Genomic DNA, 18,746 nt, shown 5'->3' with positions numbered 1-18,746 from the left:
GATTTCCGGCCGGCTCCGTGGGAGGTATGAAGAGGAAAAGACAAAATGAGGATTATTTTGTTGGGCCAATTAATTTGAGTCTGTTTGGTTATTTAAGGTATTATGGACTTGCTTTAAATTCTAGGCTCATTTAATTTGGGCTTAAAATATAAGGGATTATATATAAATTTGGGCCCTTACGGTTTGTTTAAAGCATTTGGACTAGCTTTAAATTCTGGGCTCATATGTATATATAAAGGATCAATTATGGATGGAGATTTGATCCACTCTTAATTTATATGTTATAATAGAACGACATATAAATTAAGGTTTATTCGCATAAATGATTTATTAGCATAAGGCGAGTGTGTTAGTCGCCAAAGCGGCCCACTCATGGTAAATATAGCTAAATAATCATTTATGTTTATGTTTACAACATAAATTAAGGTTTATTCACATAAATGAATTATTAGCATAAGGCAAGTACGTTAGTCACCAAAGTGGCCCACTCAAGGTAATAGCTAAATAATTATTTATGTTTACAAATGTTTATTATACACATGATATTTTGCATCATTGAATGACACTAAGGATTGATAAACATTTGTGATCATTAACACATGGTTCTAGCGGTCACCCAAAGGTGGATCAGACATGTGATTAATGACAATTTAGGAGATTATGATTCCTGTTTTGTTAATATGTAGCGCATGTACAAAGATGGCCTATATATTAAATTTGAACTTGATGAATAATCTCATTCAAGTATGTGTGAATGATGCATGTCGGTAAATTGACATTGTATTTAAATTTGACCCAAAGGCAGATTTAAATACAAACTTAAGGTTTATATATCATAGTCTGAATAAAGGTTTGTTAACTCAAGGCAATTGATATGTGAGATAAAAGGTTGCAGTGAACAGTATTTTATCACGCTATAATGGTGGCAGTTATGATGTCAGTGATAATGGCAGCAAGTCTAAAAGTAAAAGAAGGGCAAGCATCCTATGAAGGTGCAAGGTGCGTTCAGAAAGTGCATAAATGCTATTTCTGTAACAAACCTGGGCACAAGAAGGCTGAATGCTTGAAGAGGATAACTTGGATGGAAAGGAGAAGTATACATTCAGTTTCAATATGCTTTGAATTCAATTTTATTGAGGTTCCTTCTAATACTTGGTGGTTAGACACTGATGCTACAACACATGTTTCTAACATTATGCAAGGTTTTCTGATGTTTCAACCTCAAAAGGAAAAATGAAAAGTTTCTTTTCATGTGAACAAGATGAAAGCTAGAATTAAAGGTATTGGAACTTATAGCTTTAAGCTGGATACATGCTTTTGCTTTGATCTTGAGAATTGTCTATATGTTCCATAATGTTCTAGAAATCTTGCTTCAGCATCTAGGTTGGACATATTGGGTTTTAACCTTAAGATTGGAAACAAATATTTTCTTTGTATCATCAAAATACCTTTTTGTGGTTATGGTGTTTTGTTGGATACTTTATATTGTTTCAATCTTAATGCAGACTTTGTTAATTCCTTGTTTAATGTTATGAGTGAGGTTAGTGTTAAAGGAAGTGCACCGAATGAATCTTTAACTTTCTTGTGGCGTAAAAAGGCTTAGTCATATATCCAAATTAAGGATAGTGGGACTTATTAAGGTTAATAAAATTTTGTCTCAATTGGATTTTATTGACTGAAATGATGCATGTGTCGATTGCATAAAGGGATAGCAAGTCAGACATGTATCAAAATACTCACCCACAAGAAGCTTGGGATTACCTAATACATACAGATATATGTGGCTCTTTTGATTGGCAAAATCGTACTTTTATGAAAATGGTTAGGAGTATGATTAATAAACTGTATATTGCCTGTTTCATTGTGAATGTATGCATTAAGGACAACAGCATATTTACGCAATAGGGTTCCTAGTAAGGCTGTTTTAAAAGACCTTATGAACTGTGGACAGGAAGGAAACCTAATTTGAGGGATCTTCACATTTGGGGCTATCAAGCTAAAGTGAGGATATATAATTCACATGAAAATAAATTGGATTCCATAACCATTATTGGTAATTTCATTGGATATCCAGAAAGGTCTAAAGGATATATACTTTATTGTCCTAATCATAGTACGATGATTGTTGAGTCTGGTAATGCTTGCTTCATTGAAAATAGCAAAGTCCGTGGGAGTGTGAGAGCTCGTAAAGTTGAGATTAAGGAGTCATTGATGGATCCATGTTCATCAAGTGATCCTTTCCTTGCTGTAGTTCCTATTACTACAATTACAGCCTTATGGAAATACTTTGGAACAACAACAACTAGATGCTCCAATTCCACATGAGGAAGCTATTGTAAATGAAGATGAGGTTGAAACTCAAGTTGATGATCAAGTGCAAACTCAACAGGAAACGGCTTTAAGGACATCTACTAGACAAAGACCAGCCATTCCTGATGTAGTGACTACATTGTTTATGCACTTGAGTATGAAAGTGACTTGAGCATTGATAATGATCCAGTCTCATTTAACCAAGCCATACAGGGCAATAATTCTCATTTTGGTTATAAAGAGACTTTCTTTCTGAAAGACTCTTTGAGAATTATTTTGATAAAGGTATAATGCGTGATGTTAAGGAATATCTTTCTAAGAACTTTGAAATGAAGGATAAGGGTAAGACTTCATTTGTGATTGGAATAGAAATGTTTCATGATAGATCACAAGGGATTTAGGTTTATCCCAGAAGGCTTACATTAACAAAGTTTTAGAAAGATATAAACTGGTAAACTGCAAAGAAGGTCCTAGGATACTTACAAGGCACTAAGGACCACATGCTCACATATAGAAGGAAGAATAACCTGGAGGTTGTAGGTTATTCATACTCAGGCTATGGCGAATGTTTGGATAACAGAAACTCCACATTCGGACATATTTTCCTACTTGCTGGTAGAGCAATATTTTGAAAAGTGTGAAGGAGTTTGTCATTACTCCTTCCACTATGGAGGTAGAATTTGTAGCAAGCTTTGAGGCTACAGATTCAAATCATCATGATTGCGCAATTTTATTCCTGGTTTTGGCATTGTCGACACTATAGCCAAACCATTGAGGATTCATTGTGATATTGCGACAACTGTGTTCTTCTCAAATAACGACAGATATACTAAAGGTGCCAAGTACATAGATTTGAAATTTCTGTCTGTTAAGGAGAAGGTACAAAATCAAAAGAGTATCAATAGTGCATTTTGGCATCGATCTTGTGATCGCGGATCCGTTGACTAAGGGATTGGCGCCCAAAACCTTCATTGGCCATGTTGGTAAAATTGGGCATACTGGTAAAGTCCTTGTATAACGGTTAATCTTGCCATACATGTATGGATTTATGTTTGATTAGCACATTGGGTTGTTGATACTCTTAGATATCTATTCAGGTTTTGATTTTGTTATTGTTGATGTTGATCACTTATTTATGCATAATTCAGAAGTGATAACATTGGTCTTATTTAGTTAAGACATAAGGAATAAGGTTATTTTGGATTTTGATCTTATTATTATGGTTCGAATTCTTATTAAATGTGATACATGGAAGGGAGCAGGACGCTATGTCAGGCCTGTAACCGCCATGATTCGGTTAGTAAAGTTCGATGAGGTTCTGACTTTTACATTTTCATATTAAGTGAGCTCAAATTAAGGATTGAAAATGTAAAGTCATGCTTATATGAATCAAGTGGAGAATGTTAGAAATAATTTATTCCTAACGTTGATTCATATAATAAAGGTTTCATGCTTATATGAATCAAGTGGGAGACTGTTAGAAATAATTATTTCCTAACATTGATTTATTTATATAATAAAGGTTGTAATTCCATAAGGACTCACGTTGATGATTAGTGATGTATAAAGGCGGAATTACTAGGTGAAATTCCCTCCCACTCATTTTGTTAAAATTTAAGTATATAAGGGTTAAAAGATGTATAATGGAAAAAGGATATGAGTTCTCCTAAAAGGAGGTTTCACATTCCTAGATGGATTTATATTCCTTAAAAGGAAGTTTCCCATTCCTCTTTAAAGAGGGGTTCTCATCACATCTATAAATACCCATGAAAACTCTAGGGATCATATGGTTTTTCCAATCATAAGTTTCTAGTCTTTGAGTTTTCTAGTCTCCGTATCATCAGGAGGTAATTAAGGCATACACATCAGAGAGGTGAAGCATTCTTGATTATTCAGGTTAGAGATTACGTCTCCAATGGAATCAAGTAAGTCTTTATCTTTATTCTTGTTTTAATTAAAGATCCATAATCATGAACATTGTTTAGTTGATTAATTTGATTTACAATGCCTTTCATTATTATTTGTACTTCCGCATTCAAGTTATAAGCGCATAAAGGTTTTAATTAACAGAGGAAAAATGGAATACCCCAATGCCTGACAGATTAAAGCTCAATACTGATGTCAGTTTGAATGAAGAAAACAATACTATGGGCTTTGGATGGGTGGCCATTTTTTTGGCAGCCAAGAATTTGCGAGTAGCGGGAAATTATCCAGTGAAAGAGGCTGAAGCAGTCTGTATCCGTGAGGCTCTGAGTTGGTTAAAGGATACGGAATTGGGTGATATTGACGTAGAGACAGATTCACAACTAGTTTATTTGCACTATGTCAGACCCTTTTACTTCTATCTTTGGTTTTATTATTGACGATGTAGAGAATTTGGCATCCATGATAAGTGGTGTTGAATTTCGTTTTGCTAAGCGAAGTGCGAATCGTGCTGCCCACACTGTTGCTCGGGAAGCCAGTTCTGTATCAGGTTGCAGGGAATGGTTTGATTGCCCCCTTTGTTTCTTGTTGATTGACTTTCCTATGATTTAATGCATTAAGCTTTTTTTCCTCCAAAAAAAAAAGAAAAAAAAACCCAAGATCACTATCAATCTTTGCTTTGAAGCAATAAAGGTAATTTTCAATCAACTATAATAAGAGAAGTTTTCAGAATTATACTCACCTTGTAAATCAATATCAATCAGCAAGAGGCAGAACAAAGTAACCAACCAATTCCTCACAATCTCAACATCTCCAATTAGCTTGAGCACTACTAGTTCAAAAAAAATTCGGCAAAACCATATCAAAACAAAGAATTATTTGCAGGCTTGCAGCACAGAAAAGAAACCCAGATGTAAAGTCATATACTCACATCATCATCTCATATAGGCATCAGATGAATAAACTTGGCTGCTATAGCCACCAACATGAATCCTTTGAAAACCATCTAACATTAGTTAACTAAATTAAGCATATATATTGGTATTGATCACCAGCATGCATCTCCTTCCTTCTGAGGAAAAACTGACCATTAAATTGTCCACTTGAGAGGAAGTTCCTTAGTCCGTGTTTCAATGCCATCTATTAGCATATTTTGGATACTCTGTAATAGTATCTTGATCGAAGATAGTAGCTACTGAGCTATCCATTGCATTGAGAATATCATATTGCCAAAACCAGATCTGACGATACTGCATCTTTTATATGCTGGAATTGAGGAAGTTTATCCTTAATGCCCTAGCCTACAAATTAAATGAGAAACATTTGGCTGTCAAAGAATATCAAAAGCATTTTTTGAAAGAGAAACCAGAAAGCTAGTCTTGTTTTATAAAAGATCAGATGAAATAGTATATGTTGCAATTAATCGGGGCAGATACTATACGTCTCTATAAGTAAACAATAAATCCATTGTGAGGTCTACATGTGGATACGGTGATTCCTCATATCAAGCTAGTTGATTTTAATCTATAGAAAAATAAGACAACGAAATAAGATCTGAGAAAAAAACATAGTAAAATCTTTTATAAAGAAAGTAAAAAAATTAAGAATGAAGGATATATGTTGTAGGTAGCTTCTAACCTCAAACATAATGAATCTTCTTGGCAGCAGTGACAACAGAAGGGCTGCTGACTGCAAAATATATGAAAAACTCCTAAGAATCTCTTCCATACAATACCATAATATAGTAATCCTAATAGATGGAATCCCCCTTCAGCTACTTCCCATGCTATTCCATGGAAATCATTTTGTAGATTACGCACCTTAAGCTGGAGAACACGCATGACAATTACCGTTAATTGCCTTGCTCTCAGAGAGATGAAGCCCACTCAATCTCAACTTCTTCAGTACTTACGAAAGGAGACATATACTGATTTGAAGGGTTATAGTGCAGCTGAAATCCTTAATTAGCTTCTCAAGCCCGGCCTTCCAAATAGTCAAGATTATCCAAAATGATTGCATGGGATTACTACACCATCCACAAGTGAATTTGGGCTCTAAGTCATCTTTAATTTAATGGTCCGCTCAGCAAATGAGAAACTACTTGCTTTGTCTGTCAAAGAATGAATATCCACTGCCATGCATTTTTCAAACACAAGGTAATTGCATTGTATCAATAATGATAGCACTTGGAATTTATTGATGAGTAACAAGCTAAGGGGAGAAAATTAAAGCACCAGACAACAATTCAGTGTGATCAGTTATGAGGAACCAATTCCTTTCAATCATTTGTAACCTTCAACTATCTGTACAAGGTAGCAATTCAACACCATTTCATTTCATTTCATTTCATTTAACATGCAGTTACAAAGACACATATATATATGAAGCCTCAGCTCCTCACACATACCATTTTTAAATAACTATTAATTCACTGTGAGCCTTACCAAGTTTTCTTGTACATACTCTTCTTTTGTGATTATTCATCGTATTTAGGGATTTTGATCTTAAAAAAATAAAAAGAATAAGAAAAACAAAATGAGATTAGATTAGAAAAAGAAATAGTAACTAGTTTGTAAAGAAAGTTAGCATCCATATGGAATAATGGAAAATAAATATAATAATTGAGAATGGATCATGTGCTGTAGCATCTAACCTCAAAAATGCAGTTTCCCTTTTCAACTTGCCAGTATCCAACTTAGTAGACGGCAGGTTCAAATTTTCTGTTAAACACCCGGAATTTATTTTTTTTGTAATTACAACTGTACTATACAAGCCTGACTCTAGTGTAAGCTACAGTTACTAGATAAAATAAATAAATAAAGTGGGATGTAACTCTATAAAATGCAAAAATTATACAACTGAAAAATCAGCACATCATTTTATTTGATATGAAATAATGCAAATAAAAAATATAATGTAGATACCTGACGCATGTAGTAACCTAACACTTACCATTTTCTGAGAGTTGTATACTATGAGGCTGAACAAGACTTCTTTCATACACACTTCTGTATTTGTTATTGTCGTATTAAGGGTCTTGAATTTTGATCTGTGAAATATAATCCAGAAAATGAAATTAGATTGAAAAAAAAAAAAAAAAGGTACTGATTTTGTAAAGAAAGACAGCATTGATAGAAAAGAAATACAAATTAAGAATGAAACAAGTTTTAGCTTCTAACCTTTAAATCCGTGTATCCTCTCTTTTGTTGAAACTGATTGGAAGAAGGACAAGGGAAGAGTGACACCCCTCCAACGCAATTGACTCCAAGTTGTAACATAGAAAATTCTTTGGCATCTATTCCAAACAATTACAGGATCATTCCTTTTTAACAGCACGAGCCATTCTTGTATGTAACAGATCCCCACATTCATCTTAACAAATTAAAAGAAAGAAATTTCAGTACATTTTTCTTCAAGTTGCTGGAAAACCTTTTCAATTATATTTGCTTCGACAAATTTCATAGAATATAATTGTGCCAATCTTTTCCTATACTCCTCTCCACTCTATTTACAAGGAAAAAAAATTGCAAGGCAGATATCATCATCATCACAAAATTAAACCTTTAATTGCATTGTAGTAAACCATTTACCACTACCATTTAAGTGGTTTAGTTAACCCTCAAATTTTGCATTATAAAAGTGGTTAGTTAGCATTTTTTGGATAGTCTACATTCTACAATAGCATCTTACATTCATAGTAACAAGTTTGTAAAGAAAGTTATCATCCATATAGAATGGAAAAGAAATAGTATAGTTGAGAATGGATCATACACTGTAGCTTCTAACCTCAAAATGCAGTTTCCCATTTCAACTTGCCAGTACTGAATCTGCTTAGCAAAAGCAACAAGGGAAGGGCCACACTAATCCAACTTAATTGACTGCAGGTTCAAATTTTCTGTTAAACATCAAGGGAACTTTTCCAAACAATAACATCTCAAGACTAACAACTTGAGACATGGGAAATCGCCATCGCATAGCTTGCGCAATGCTCAAGTTTATTAGCTTAAAGAAGCTAGCAAGAGTCTTAGTCGTCCATAGAATTCTCCTTTAGCTACTTCCCATACTTTTTTGAGTTTTTTCACAGAAGGCATTCTCCAAGTCACTTGTAAAACTTTTCAAACTCTACTAACTACCTGTTTATAGTGAAAAGAATGCAACAAACATATCAACATCATATCACATAAACAAAGTTGTTAGATAGCAACTGTATGTAGAGGTGTAAGTTTTGTAGGATAATTTCATGCTGTGATTCTAAACTTCTCCATTTTTTATTTCATACTGTTAGTTGTTGGGCTGTTGGCAAATTATATTCAATGTTTCATTCATTTATCCAAACAGAAATAGGCCCTGTTTGGTAAAATAGTTAGCCTATCAGGCAATTTTGGTTTATTTGACCACTATTAATTGTTTGACTTAGTTAAAAAATCAATATAAGTGTTTGATTAATCAACTTTTATTAACTCTAAAATGTTAAAATTCAAAAAGTTGCTCAATTAGCTTTTTGAGAAAAGAAATTATATCAAACAGTTATCAGCTAACAGCTAAGTTACCAAACACTTTTCTACAAAAAGCTAATGTTATCAAGTAATCATACCCTCTAACCCAATCAGCTAACAACCATTTTACCAAACATGGCCATAGTAATTAGTAGTTCAATAGTTGTGCGCAAATTATATGGTGGACCATGGTCATTGCTGATACTGCAGTTGTGTTGAACGGATACTGCAGTTGTGTTGAAAAGATACTGCAGTTGTGTTGAAAGGAAACTGCAGTTACGCGGAACAGAGGTCGTTCATCCGTTCAACATAACTGCAGTATCCATTCAACACAATTGCAGTATCCGTTCAACACAACTGTAGTATCAGTTCAACACAACTGCATTTACAGACGGATGAAATGGCCTCTGTTCCGCGCAACTGCAGTTTCCTTTCAACACAACTGCAGTATCCGTTCAACACAACTGCAGTAACAGTTCAACATAACTGCAGTATCAGCCATGACTCATGGTCCACGGTATAACGACTGATAGTTGTGAAGTTAAAATAAAAAGCAACATCAGTCTAATATTCTCTGTTAATTTTTTTTTTTTTCATTCTTTTTTGGGGAAAGGTGTGCTTCTATTAATACTCAGGATTAGTTATATTATGAGAGGTAGAGAAAAGAAAAGAGATGTAAATTAAAGTAGTATGATCATCGCATATAGACACTAGATCAGATGAAATACCTTCCTTGCCCCAGCCACATATACTCATGAAGTAGTAGTAGTAGATCTTTAATGACCAACATACATCTTCTTCTCCCTCACAATATAATGTTTGCTAATAAAAAGTTATCCACCGTCTTTTTAACACAAAGCTCTTGAGCCCATCTTTCAAGACCAAGTTCTAGATACTCGATCTGCAGGTTTCTTAATTCCATTAATGACGAATCATTAAATCTTAACCAATGAATTTATTTTTTGTATATGCAACTATATGTACTGTATTTGGCATGCAAATAAAAATATAGGAGCAAGACACATGTAACCTAACACATACCGTTTTCCAACAGTTATTTACTATGAGGCTGGCCGCCCAAGTCATCTTACATAGACAATTCTGTATGTGTTTTCTGTGAGTCATCATATTCGGGGCCAAGGATTTTGATCTATGAAAAATAATGCACAAAAACAAATGAGATCATAAAAAAGAAATACTAACTAATTTTGTAAAGAAAGTCAGCATTGAATAGAAAAGAAATAAAAAGAAACACGCTTTAGCTCCTAACCTCAACATCCTTGGATCTCCCTTCCTGTTGTAACTGCTTGGCAGAAGCAACAAGGGAAGACTTACACCCCTCCAACTCAATTGACCTCAAGGTGTAAATTTCTGCAAAATCAATTGGGATCTGTTCCAAACAATTACAGGATCTTAAGACTAAGTGTCTGAGCATCCGAAAGTGGTTCTGGCTAAGTTCCCACTGCTTGAGTTCTTTAGCTTCAAGGAGCAAGAATATTAATTGATGAAATCCTCCATAAGCTACTTTCCATACTGTTCCATGAAAGGCATTTTCCAACTTGAGCACCTCAAGTTGGGGTAGCCTGGCAATTACATTTAAATCCCTCACAGAAATATTAGTCCCACTCAACTTCAACTTCTTCAGTCCTGAAGGATACATACATTGTTCTGGAAGGGTTGCATTGCAACCAATGGAAACTGAAATGCTAAGCTTCTCAAGCCCTTCCGAATAGTCAAAATGATCCAAAATAATAGGATTGCTGCAACATCTTCCAATGTGACTAGGCTCTATGTCATCCTTTAGGAAAATTTTCAGATTTTTTATGTTAGGGAACTTGCTGTACACCTTTTGTCTGCAATGAATTGGTCTCACCACCCAAGATAATGTTTGTAAATTCTTTTTATATGCACAAGGGGGATCTACCATATATGAATTGCCAAGTTCGAGATGCCTTAAGTTTGGTGACTTCCAAATACTAGATGGCAAATGGATAGTTCGTGCTCCGTTGCCGGAAACAACAAGTGTCTCTAAATTTGGATTATTTGACACTACATCATCCAGATCCTCAAACCATTGTGTTATAGATAGGTATCTCAGAAAAACTAAACCTCCTAATTGCACTGGCACTCTTTGAAGTGATATAGAAGTATCAAAAGCCAAAACTCTTAACAGCTTCGGAGGAATAAACATTTCAGGATTTTCAAGAAAGAAGAAAATGGAGCGAGGGATGTTCGTACCAAAGAGCACATAATAGTCAAAACTGTGTGAGTAAGAACTTAGCCAACGACAAGAATTTGTAAATGCGTTTAATGATAGTCCTGAATGTTGCTGAGTATTTACTGCACATAAAATACCTCCTTTTTGAGCTTCTCCTACGCAGAAGCTATGTAAGGCACTGTGCATTCTACAAGTCTTTATTTTGCCGTTACAACTTCGATCTTCAACTAAGAGAAGACTTCTATCCGTAAGCTCTTCTAAGTACTCATAAGCTTCATCTTCTAACTCCTTATGTTTCAATGGCTTCACAAATCCCTCGACAATCCACAACCTTATAAGCATTTTAACCAGAATTTTTTTACGTTTTGGGAAGACTCCAAAGTATAGAAAGCAAACTTTCAAATGATGTGGCAAGATATTGTAACTAACACTGAGTGCATTGCAATCTAGAAGTCCCAATGACTCTAATTCCTTTTCAATCTTTTTCCATCCTTGTTGTATGTTGTTGCATTTAGATAAACGCTTGGCAACTTCAACAATTAACTGGGGTAATCCATCACATTTCTCCACAACATGGTTCCTAATTTTTTCAAATTTAGGGGCCAAGTGCTCTTCATCAATAGAAAGGATATAACAAAATAGTTCCCAACTTTCTTTCGGATCTAGCAAAGTCATGTTATGGATATGCATATATCTTATCATGTGGGCATCTAGGTTGAAGTAGTGTCTAGTGGTTAGTAACAAGTAACTTCCAACTAATCCATTAGAAACACACCCTATGATGTCAGTCCAAGCTTGCTCCCAGGTTTGCTTGCTCGTAATGTTGTCCAAAACAATTAAATACTTCTTACCACCAAAGCAATTGCGTACCTGCATTTCTAGTTCATGAGGAGTGCTTCCCTTTTTAATTACATTTGGCTCTTTTACTGGTGTAATTGACTGAAGAAGTTGGCTTAGTATTCTGCTCTTATTGTAGTGTTGAGGTATACTAACCCAACCTCTTACATCGAAATTGGATGCAACTGATGGATCTTCATACACATTTCTTGCTACAGTAGTCTTTCCAATACCCACCATTCCAACAATTGAGATTATAACTGGAATGCCAAAACGGGGACAAAAGAGTTGGTCCTTTATCATTCTACAATCATTGTGACGGCCAACCATTCTGCGCTCAGGCTTTAGAAAGCCACGCGGGGTGGATCCATCAGATTCAACATTCGCTGCGCTAGCATGTTTTAACCAAGTATTTGATGGTTGAGTTTCATTTGCTTCATCAACTTCATTGCTTTTACTATTGATACTCATTAACAACTCTGCTGCAATTTCGGCTGCTTCTTGCAAGGTTTGATTGAGCTGGGAAGCTTTTTGTTGATATTCTATGTCGTCTTTGGCCTGGACTAATTTTTTCACTTGTGTTTCAACGTCATCTCCAACCTTGAGTACAAAGTATCTGATTTCGGTTTCCAAATCATTGATTGTAGCACCAGCACTACCACTAGACTCCTTCTGTAGTAAGTAGTCTTGCAAAGAAGAAAGCTTTTCAAAGAAAGACATCATTGCTGCTCTATGGTCAAGAAATGGTACTATGGGGGTGGAATGCAAAAAGTCGTAATAAAATTTTGTCATGAAAGTATTTAAAGCATCACTACCCATCTCTCTTGCACTTTCTTTTTCGTTGGTTAAAATGTTCAACAACTCTGTTGCGTTTGCTATTGCTTCTTGTAAGGCTTGATGTAGTCCCCTGGAAGCTTTTTCATGAGACTTTGTTTCTTTGGCTTGAGAAATGTTCCTTAGTTGTATTAGGATGTCATACTTAGCTTCGATTGTGAAGTTTCTGATCTTGGTTTTCAAATCCTTATCCATGGTTGTAGCACTTGATTCCTCCCGCAGAAAGTGTTGCAGAAAAGAAAGCTTTTCCACTAAAGTGGATTTGATTCCCTCTTTATCATGAAGAGACTTTGTTAATATCTCATCAATTGTTTCCCTGAAAGAAGTTAAAGCAGTACAAAGCAGTTCTTCTTTGTAAATAATGTTCAACAACTCTGCTGCAATTTGGGCTGCTTCTTGCAAGGTTTGACAGAGTTGTTGGGAAACTTCTTCTTCATGCTCAGTGTGTTTGGCTAGAAGAAAGTTGTTTAAGTGTATTTCGATGTCGTTTTCAGCTTTGAGTGCGAAGTTTCTGATTTTGGTTTGCAATAGTTTGATTGCAGCACCACCAGTGGATTTCCTCTGCAATAAGCAGGCTTGCAAAGAAGAAATATTTCTGAAGAAAGATTTCATTGCTTCTTTATCACCAAGATACACTGTTGGGAAGGGTTGCAAAAAGTAATACTTAGATTTTGTGATGAGAATAGTTAAAGCAACAATACCCATCTCTCTCTTACTTGCACATGACTCCTTTTCCCTGGTTAGAATCTTCAACAGCTGTGTTGCATTTTCTGCTGCTTCTCGCAAAGTTTGATGCAGTTCGTCTGATGCCCTACAACACATGAAATCATTTGTCTGTCCGGGGAATAGGATCTTCATCTTCTTTGTAGGGGGTATCCCTCCGTCTTGATCCATAAAGATGTTGCTAAGTTGTATTTCAATGTCGTCTTCAGCTTTGAGTGCAAAGTCTCTGATTTGGATTTCCAAATCTCTGAGACTGAGAGCACCACCATTACCATTCGAATCCTTCTGGAGAAGGGCTAGCAAAGAAGACAGGTTTGCAAGGAAAGAGTTTATTCCTGCTCGATCATGATCATGGAGAGACAACCTTTGTCTTGGGGTGGGTTGCAGAAACTCAATCTCAATGGTTTGAATGAGAGAAGTTAAAGCAACAAAAGCCATCTATGATCTCAATTGCAATGTTAGTGTATTTCCTGGTAAGAATATGTAAATGTGTAGTTTTAAGTTTTGGTATTGCACACTGAAAGATAACAGCATAAAATATGCTAGAGTCTGAGAAGAGCTTGCTGGCATGTTTTTAATGTAAAAAGTTAGATAGCTAAAATGTTTGCATTATTTTTGGCACCACTTATGTTTATACCCCATTTGCATTATTTTTTAAATACTATTTGACTCTATTACAATGTAGAGAACATACTTTCTCAACCAACTGAAACACAAAGAGCCAATGCTCCCTTATTTGTAGCAACTTTAATAATACAATTCACTATATAATGTTATCTTTTCTGGTGTTGCAAAAATCCTGCCTAGGTGCTGATTAATCAGTGCCTAGACTGCAAGCGCTAGGCGCCGGTTGACCGCATAGCGTATCACCATAATCGGTGGTCTAGACGGCTGGTCGGCTAGGTGTTCGACTAGGTTGCCTAAGCACCGCCTAAGCCACTTAGGTGCTGACCGCCTAGGCCTCCTAGGCACCGGCTGCCTAGTCGATCGATTAGCTATTGCTCTTTTTTATAAATGAGTTTTTTTCACTCAAAACGACACAATTTTGAGCGAAATAATCCTAAATTGTTCAAACTCTAGATGTTTTCTAGGTTAATGTTTAATATTTTAGAATTAACTATTAAAGTATTAAATAGTTTATAATTATTAGTCTTAAAAAATTTAAAAATTTAAACAAATTTTTAAAAAATAAAAAATATACGGGCGCCCCCGAGCACCCGATGAGATCTTTTCAATTTTAATAATCATAATTAAGTGTAAATTAATTTCTAACATCTTCCTCAACCAATTCAGTCAAAAACCTACCTATGGAGCCCCAAAAGGGGTGGTCAAATGATGAAACATAATTCTCGTGTCAAAAAGTTACAAGATCGATTATTGCAAGCATTAAAAGCACAAGGCTTAAAGCAAAGGACCACTCAAAATTGTCATCGTTTTGATGCAATTGGACACCTCAAAATTGTGCCAAAATCTTAAAATACCTGTTGAAAAAAATCTCATTTCCTGTGACAATGAAAATTACAAGAACGACACGATGCACATATACGAGATAATACACAATAGCTCAAAAATAAATATCAACACATGTAATACACGATTTACATAAAAAAAAAATTTTAAAAAAAAACCTCAAATCGGGAAAATCAGACCACCAACAACAAAATTTTCAGTATAACAAATCTCAAATACAAAGATTTGGGCTATCATAGGAGCCATAGATCTATAAATCATCAAATACATCAACTCTAAAAGGAAAAATATCTCATACTCAAAATATTCAATTACCACGAACAAGATAAAAATGAATACAGTACACGAAAATGGCTGAAACAAAACAAGCTTACCTCCAAAATATTTGATGAAGATGAACCCAAGAGTCTTGGCAAAAACAGCAAGCACCGCGCCAAAGATGAAGAAAGAAAAATGGTTTCTTCCTTCTTGCTGCCGAATGGATCGGAATGAGCACTAAGGAACTGATGAAAGAAACCAATTTGAAATTCTTTATAATGGCTACACATCAAAAATAAAAAGGAACACACTTCAGTGGGATTCAAAAGGCATAAGTAAGTGGAAACCAAAAAATAAAAAATAAAAAATTATTATTATTTTTTTGTTTCCTTTCTCCTCTCTGCCGAAAGTGAGTGTGTTAGCTTTTTCCTCCACTTAGCCAAAGTGGCCACCACTAGCTTCCTCTAGAAGCACATAGGAGGGAGCCCAACAAAACAATACCTTACTAACCTCAGGGTGAGATACAAGCTGAATAAAATCAATATTCATTTCCAGAAAACATGAGAGGAAAAGGCTTGCAGAGAAGAAAGGTTTACAAGGAAGGATATGATCATGGAGAGATGGGTTGGGTTGCAGAAAGTGAAGCTCAATGAGAGAAGCCCATCTCTCAATTGCAATCTGTATCACTCTGTTTATTTCTTGGTATTGCAAACTCAAGTGTTCAATTGAGGCTTAGTAATTATCAATTAACTTTTACTGGGTGATCTGGTCACCCAAAAAAAAAATCATTTTCTGAACAAATCCTGAATTATCATGTTTGGTCCAAAGGAGATTTTTATTAATGCAGCACAATGAAAATTACTGTATTAACTTCCCTTCTCTATTCCACTCTTAAATTCTTGATACAAACATTTTTCTTTAGATACAAACATTTTTCTTTAGACTAACGTATAGAACTCTATGCAAGTTAAGCAAACCAGACGGATAGTAAAAGTCGACTCAAAGTAATAGGTCATAGTAATTTTTAATGTTGATTATTAATATCATTTATTGAATAAAATTTAATAATTGCATTTATTGTTCAACACAATCAGAGTGGCTTGGTTGAATTTTTGTGCATACTGGATAGCTATGTGCAAATTTTATGTGCACAGACCTTCACTTTCGTTTTGAAATTTGTTCTTGTTTTAGTTGTTTTATTTAGAGCAAATACCAATTTTGGTCCCACGACTATTAGCAAAATGACAATTTTGGTCCACATGTTTCATTTCTACCAATTTTGATCCCACGACTATTGTTTAGTACCAATTTTGGTCCCACGACTACTGTTTTAGTGCCAAAATTCATCCCGCTGGTCACCCATCCGTTTTAAACGTGCTGAAATCTAAAATTTTTGAAGGTATTTTCATCATTTTCAACTCAATATCCCAATTTAAGCATGAATAAAGAGATTTAAGCTCTAAGATCGATCACAATTCACAATTCTCCTCCTCAAATTAAGGTAAAATGAGGAGGAAAATTGCGAATTTTGGACTTAAATCCATTTATTCATACTCAAATTAAGATATTAAGTTGAAAATGATGAAAATACGCTTAAGAATTTTAGATTTTTGCACGTTTTAAACGGATGGGTGACCGACGAGATAAATTTTGGCACTAAAACAATAGTCGTGGATGAAAATTGGTACTAAAACAATAATCGTGGGACCAAAATTGGTAGAAACGAAACATGTGGACCAAATTTGTCATTTTGCTAATAGTCGTGGAACCAAAATTGGTATTTACTCTTTTATTTATCTTGTAAAAAAAAATAAAAAAACAAAAAAAAAAAAGATTAGAGAGTAGGTGGCCTGCTTTAATTGTAGCCAAGCTTATCACGGCGTCTTGTTAAGTCGCAGCGCCCCCAACCGCTGTTAAAAAAATACAATATATATAATATCTAAACATTCTAAAATCTAAACAATTAAACATAAGCACGGGAGATGTGGGAAGGAGTATTTATTAGCCTTCAATTGCTCCAGGTTTTTTGCTTCAAGAAGCAATAATCCTAATCGATGGAATCATCCTTCAGCTACTTCCCATACTTTTTCATGGGAAGTACTTTCTAGATTGAGCACTTTAAGCTGGTCCAACATGCCAATTACAGTTAAATGCCTCTTAGAGAGATTAAGCCCACTCAATGTTAACTTCTCCAGTATGAAAGGAAACATAGAGTAATTTGAAGAGTTACAGTACAGCTGAAATCATTAGCTTCTCAAGCCCTTCCAAATACTCAAGATTATCCAAATTATGGGATTACTGCACAATCCACAAGTGAAATTGGTTACATATCACCTAAAGACTGACTTCAGGGTTGAACCCTTTGTTTAAAACCAAGATAACTTTCAATTTTTTGCTTTGAAGCCATGCATGATGCATAAGATGGAGGTTATTTATAATCAATTCTAATAAGATAAGTTTTCAAAGTTATACTCCCTCCGTCCCATTTTATGTGTCTGGTTCGGTTAACGAGGCTTGACTGAAGTTATTTTTAATACAATTTTTCATAATATTAAGTTTAGTATTAATATACAAAATTTATATATTTAGAAACTACATTAAAAGTACTATTAAACACAAAAAATTAAATTTTAAAATAAGTAAAAAATAATAAAGAAAATAAACAAATAAGAAAGAGTTGGTTTGACCAATGAATAGTAATTAGGACAGATAAAATGGGACAGAGGGAGTACTTAATTAGCCTTGCAAATCAATATCAATCTAATAGAGACGGAACAAAATAACTAAGCAATTCTTCTTACCTCTACCTCTCCAATACTTGAGACTAACAGCTTTCTAGCTTGAAATTTTTTGAAAAAGATATTCGGATTAGCATATACCAATCTGCAAAAGCATAGTTGTACTTGGGATTAATTGTGAAGTTAAAATAAAAAGTAACATTGTAAAATCTTTGATTTGATATGTTAAAGAATGCAGGCTGAAATGGATCTCATGAAGAAGTTTTCAGAATTATACTTGGCCTTGCAAATAAATATCAATTAGGCAGAGGCAGATCACTACTGAGCATAACTAAACAATATAATTCCTCTTACCTCTATATACACATGAATTTATGTTATTGAATTAGTTGATAGTATCATCCTAACTGCACATTTTTACAGCTGAGGTCCAACAATATATTTTATAAAACTGGATTTTTTTTTTTTGGTTTTTGTTTTTACATCTACCAGCCTGGCTCCAGTGTAAGCCCAGACCTGGATCATACAATTAATTATAAACTACAAACAGAATAAAGTGGAATCTAACTCTAGAAAATGCAAAAATTACCCAGTGTAGTGGCACTCTTTGAAGAAAGTTAGCAGCATCCATATGGAGGGAATAGAAAAGAATTAAATAATTGAGAATGGATCACATGCATGCTGTAGCTTCTAACCTCAAAACTTCAGTTTCCCATTTCAACTTGCCAGTCTCGAATCTGCTTAGCAAAAGCAAGAACAGAAGGGCCACATTGATCCAACTTAAATTAGTTGACCACGTACAGGTCCAAATTTTCTGTTAAACACCAAGGGAGGGAACTTTTCCATCTCAATACTAATTAACCACTCGAGACATGTGAAATCACCATCGCCTATGCAATGCTCAAGTTTATTTAGCTTCAAGATATGCAAGAATCTTAG

The 18,746-nt window shown here is 34.8% G+C and overlaps 1 protein-coding gene across 2 annotated transcripts; it reads right to left on the bottom strand.

The window, feature by feature from the left end:
* Window positions 1-4,390: 4,390 nt before the first annotated feature.
* On the bottom strand, window positions 4,391-15,337 carry LOC116028318 (putative late blight resistance protein homolog R1A-4). Of its 2 annotated transcripts, XM_031269994.1 has the most exons (13): window positions 15,186-15,337; window positions 13,335-13,811; window positions 10,000-13,253; window positions 9,771-9,879; window positions 9,458-9,630; window positions 8,020-8,366; window positions 7,413-7,605; window positions 7,186-7,282; window positions 6,054-6,953; window positions 5,872-5,922; window positions 5,165-5,534; window positions 4,976-5,062; window positions 4,391-4,863 (listed from the first exon to the last, which is right to left on the bottom strand). In XM_031269994.1, the coding sequence occupies exons 2-4, from the start codon at window positions 13,777-13,779 to the stop codon at window positions 9,817-9,819; spliced, it is 3,762 nt and encodes a 1,253-aa protein (XP_031125854.1). In that variant the 5' UTR covers window positions 13,780-13,811; window positions 15,186-15,337; the 3' UTR covers window positions 4,391-4,863; window positions 4,976-5,062; window positions 5,165-5,534; window positions 5,872-5,922; window positions 6,054-6,953; window positions 7,186-7,282; window positions 7,413-7,605; window positions 8,020-8,366; window positions 9,458-9,630; window positions 9,771-9,816. The 2 variants fall into 2 exon arrangements, with proteins under 2 accessions (XP_031125854.1, XP_031125853.1); XM_031269993.1 differs by having other exon boundaries at window positions 10,000-13,811.
* Between the last annotated feature and the right edge of the window lie 3,409 nt (window positions 15,338-18,746).

This window comes from Ipomoea triloba, chromosome 9 (assembly GCF_003576645.1).
Source record: "Ipomoea triloba cultivar NCNSP0323 chromosome 9, ASM357664v1".
Classification (NCBI taxonomy): domain Eukaryota; kingdom Viridiplantae; phylum Streptophyta; class Magnoliopsida; order Solanales; family Convolvulaceae; genus Ipomoea; species Ipomoea triloba.
This window is presented reverse-complemented; position numbering and strand designations above follow the sequence as displayed.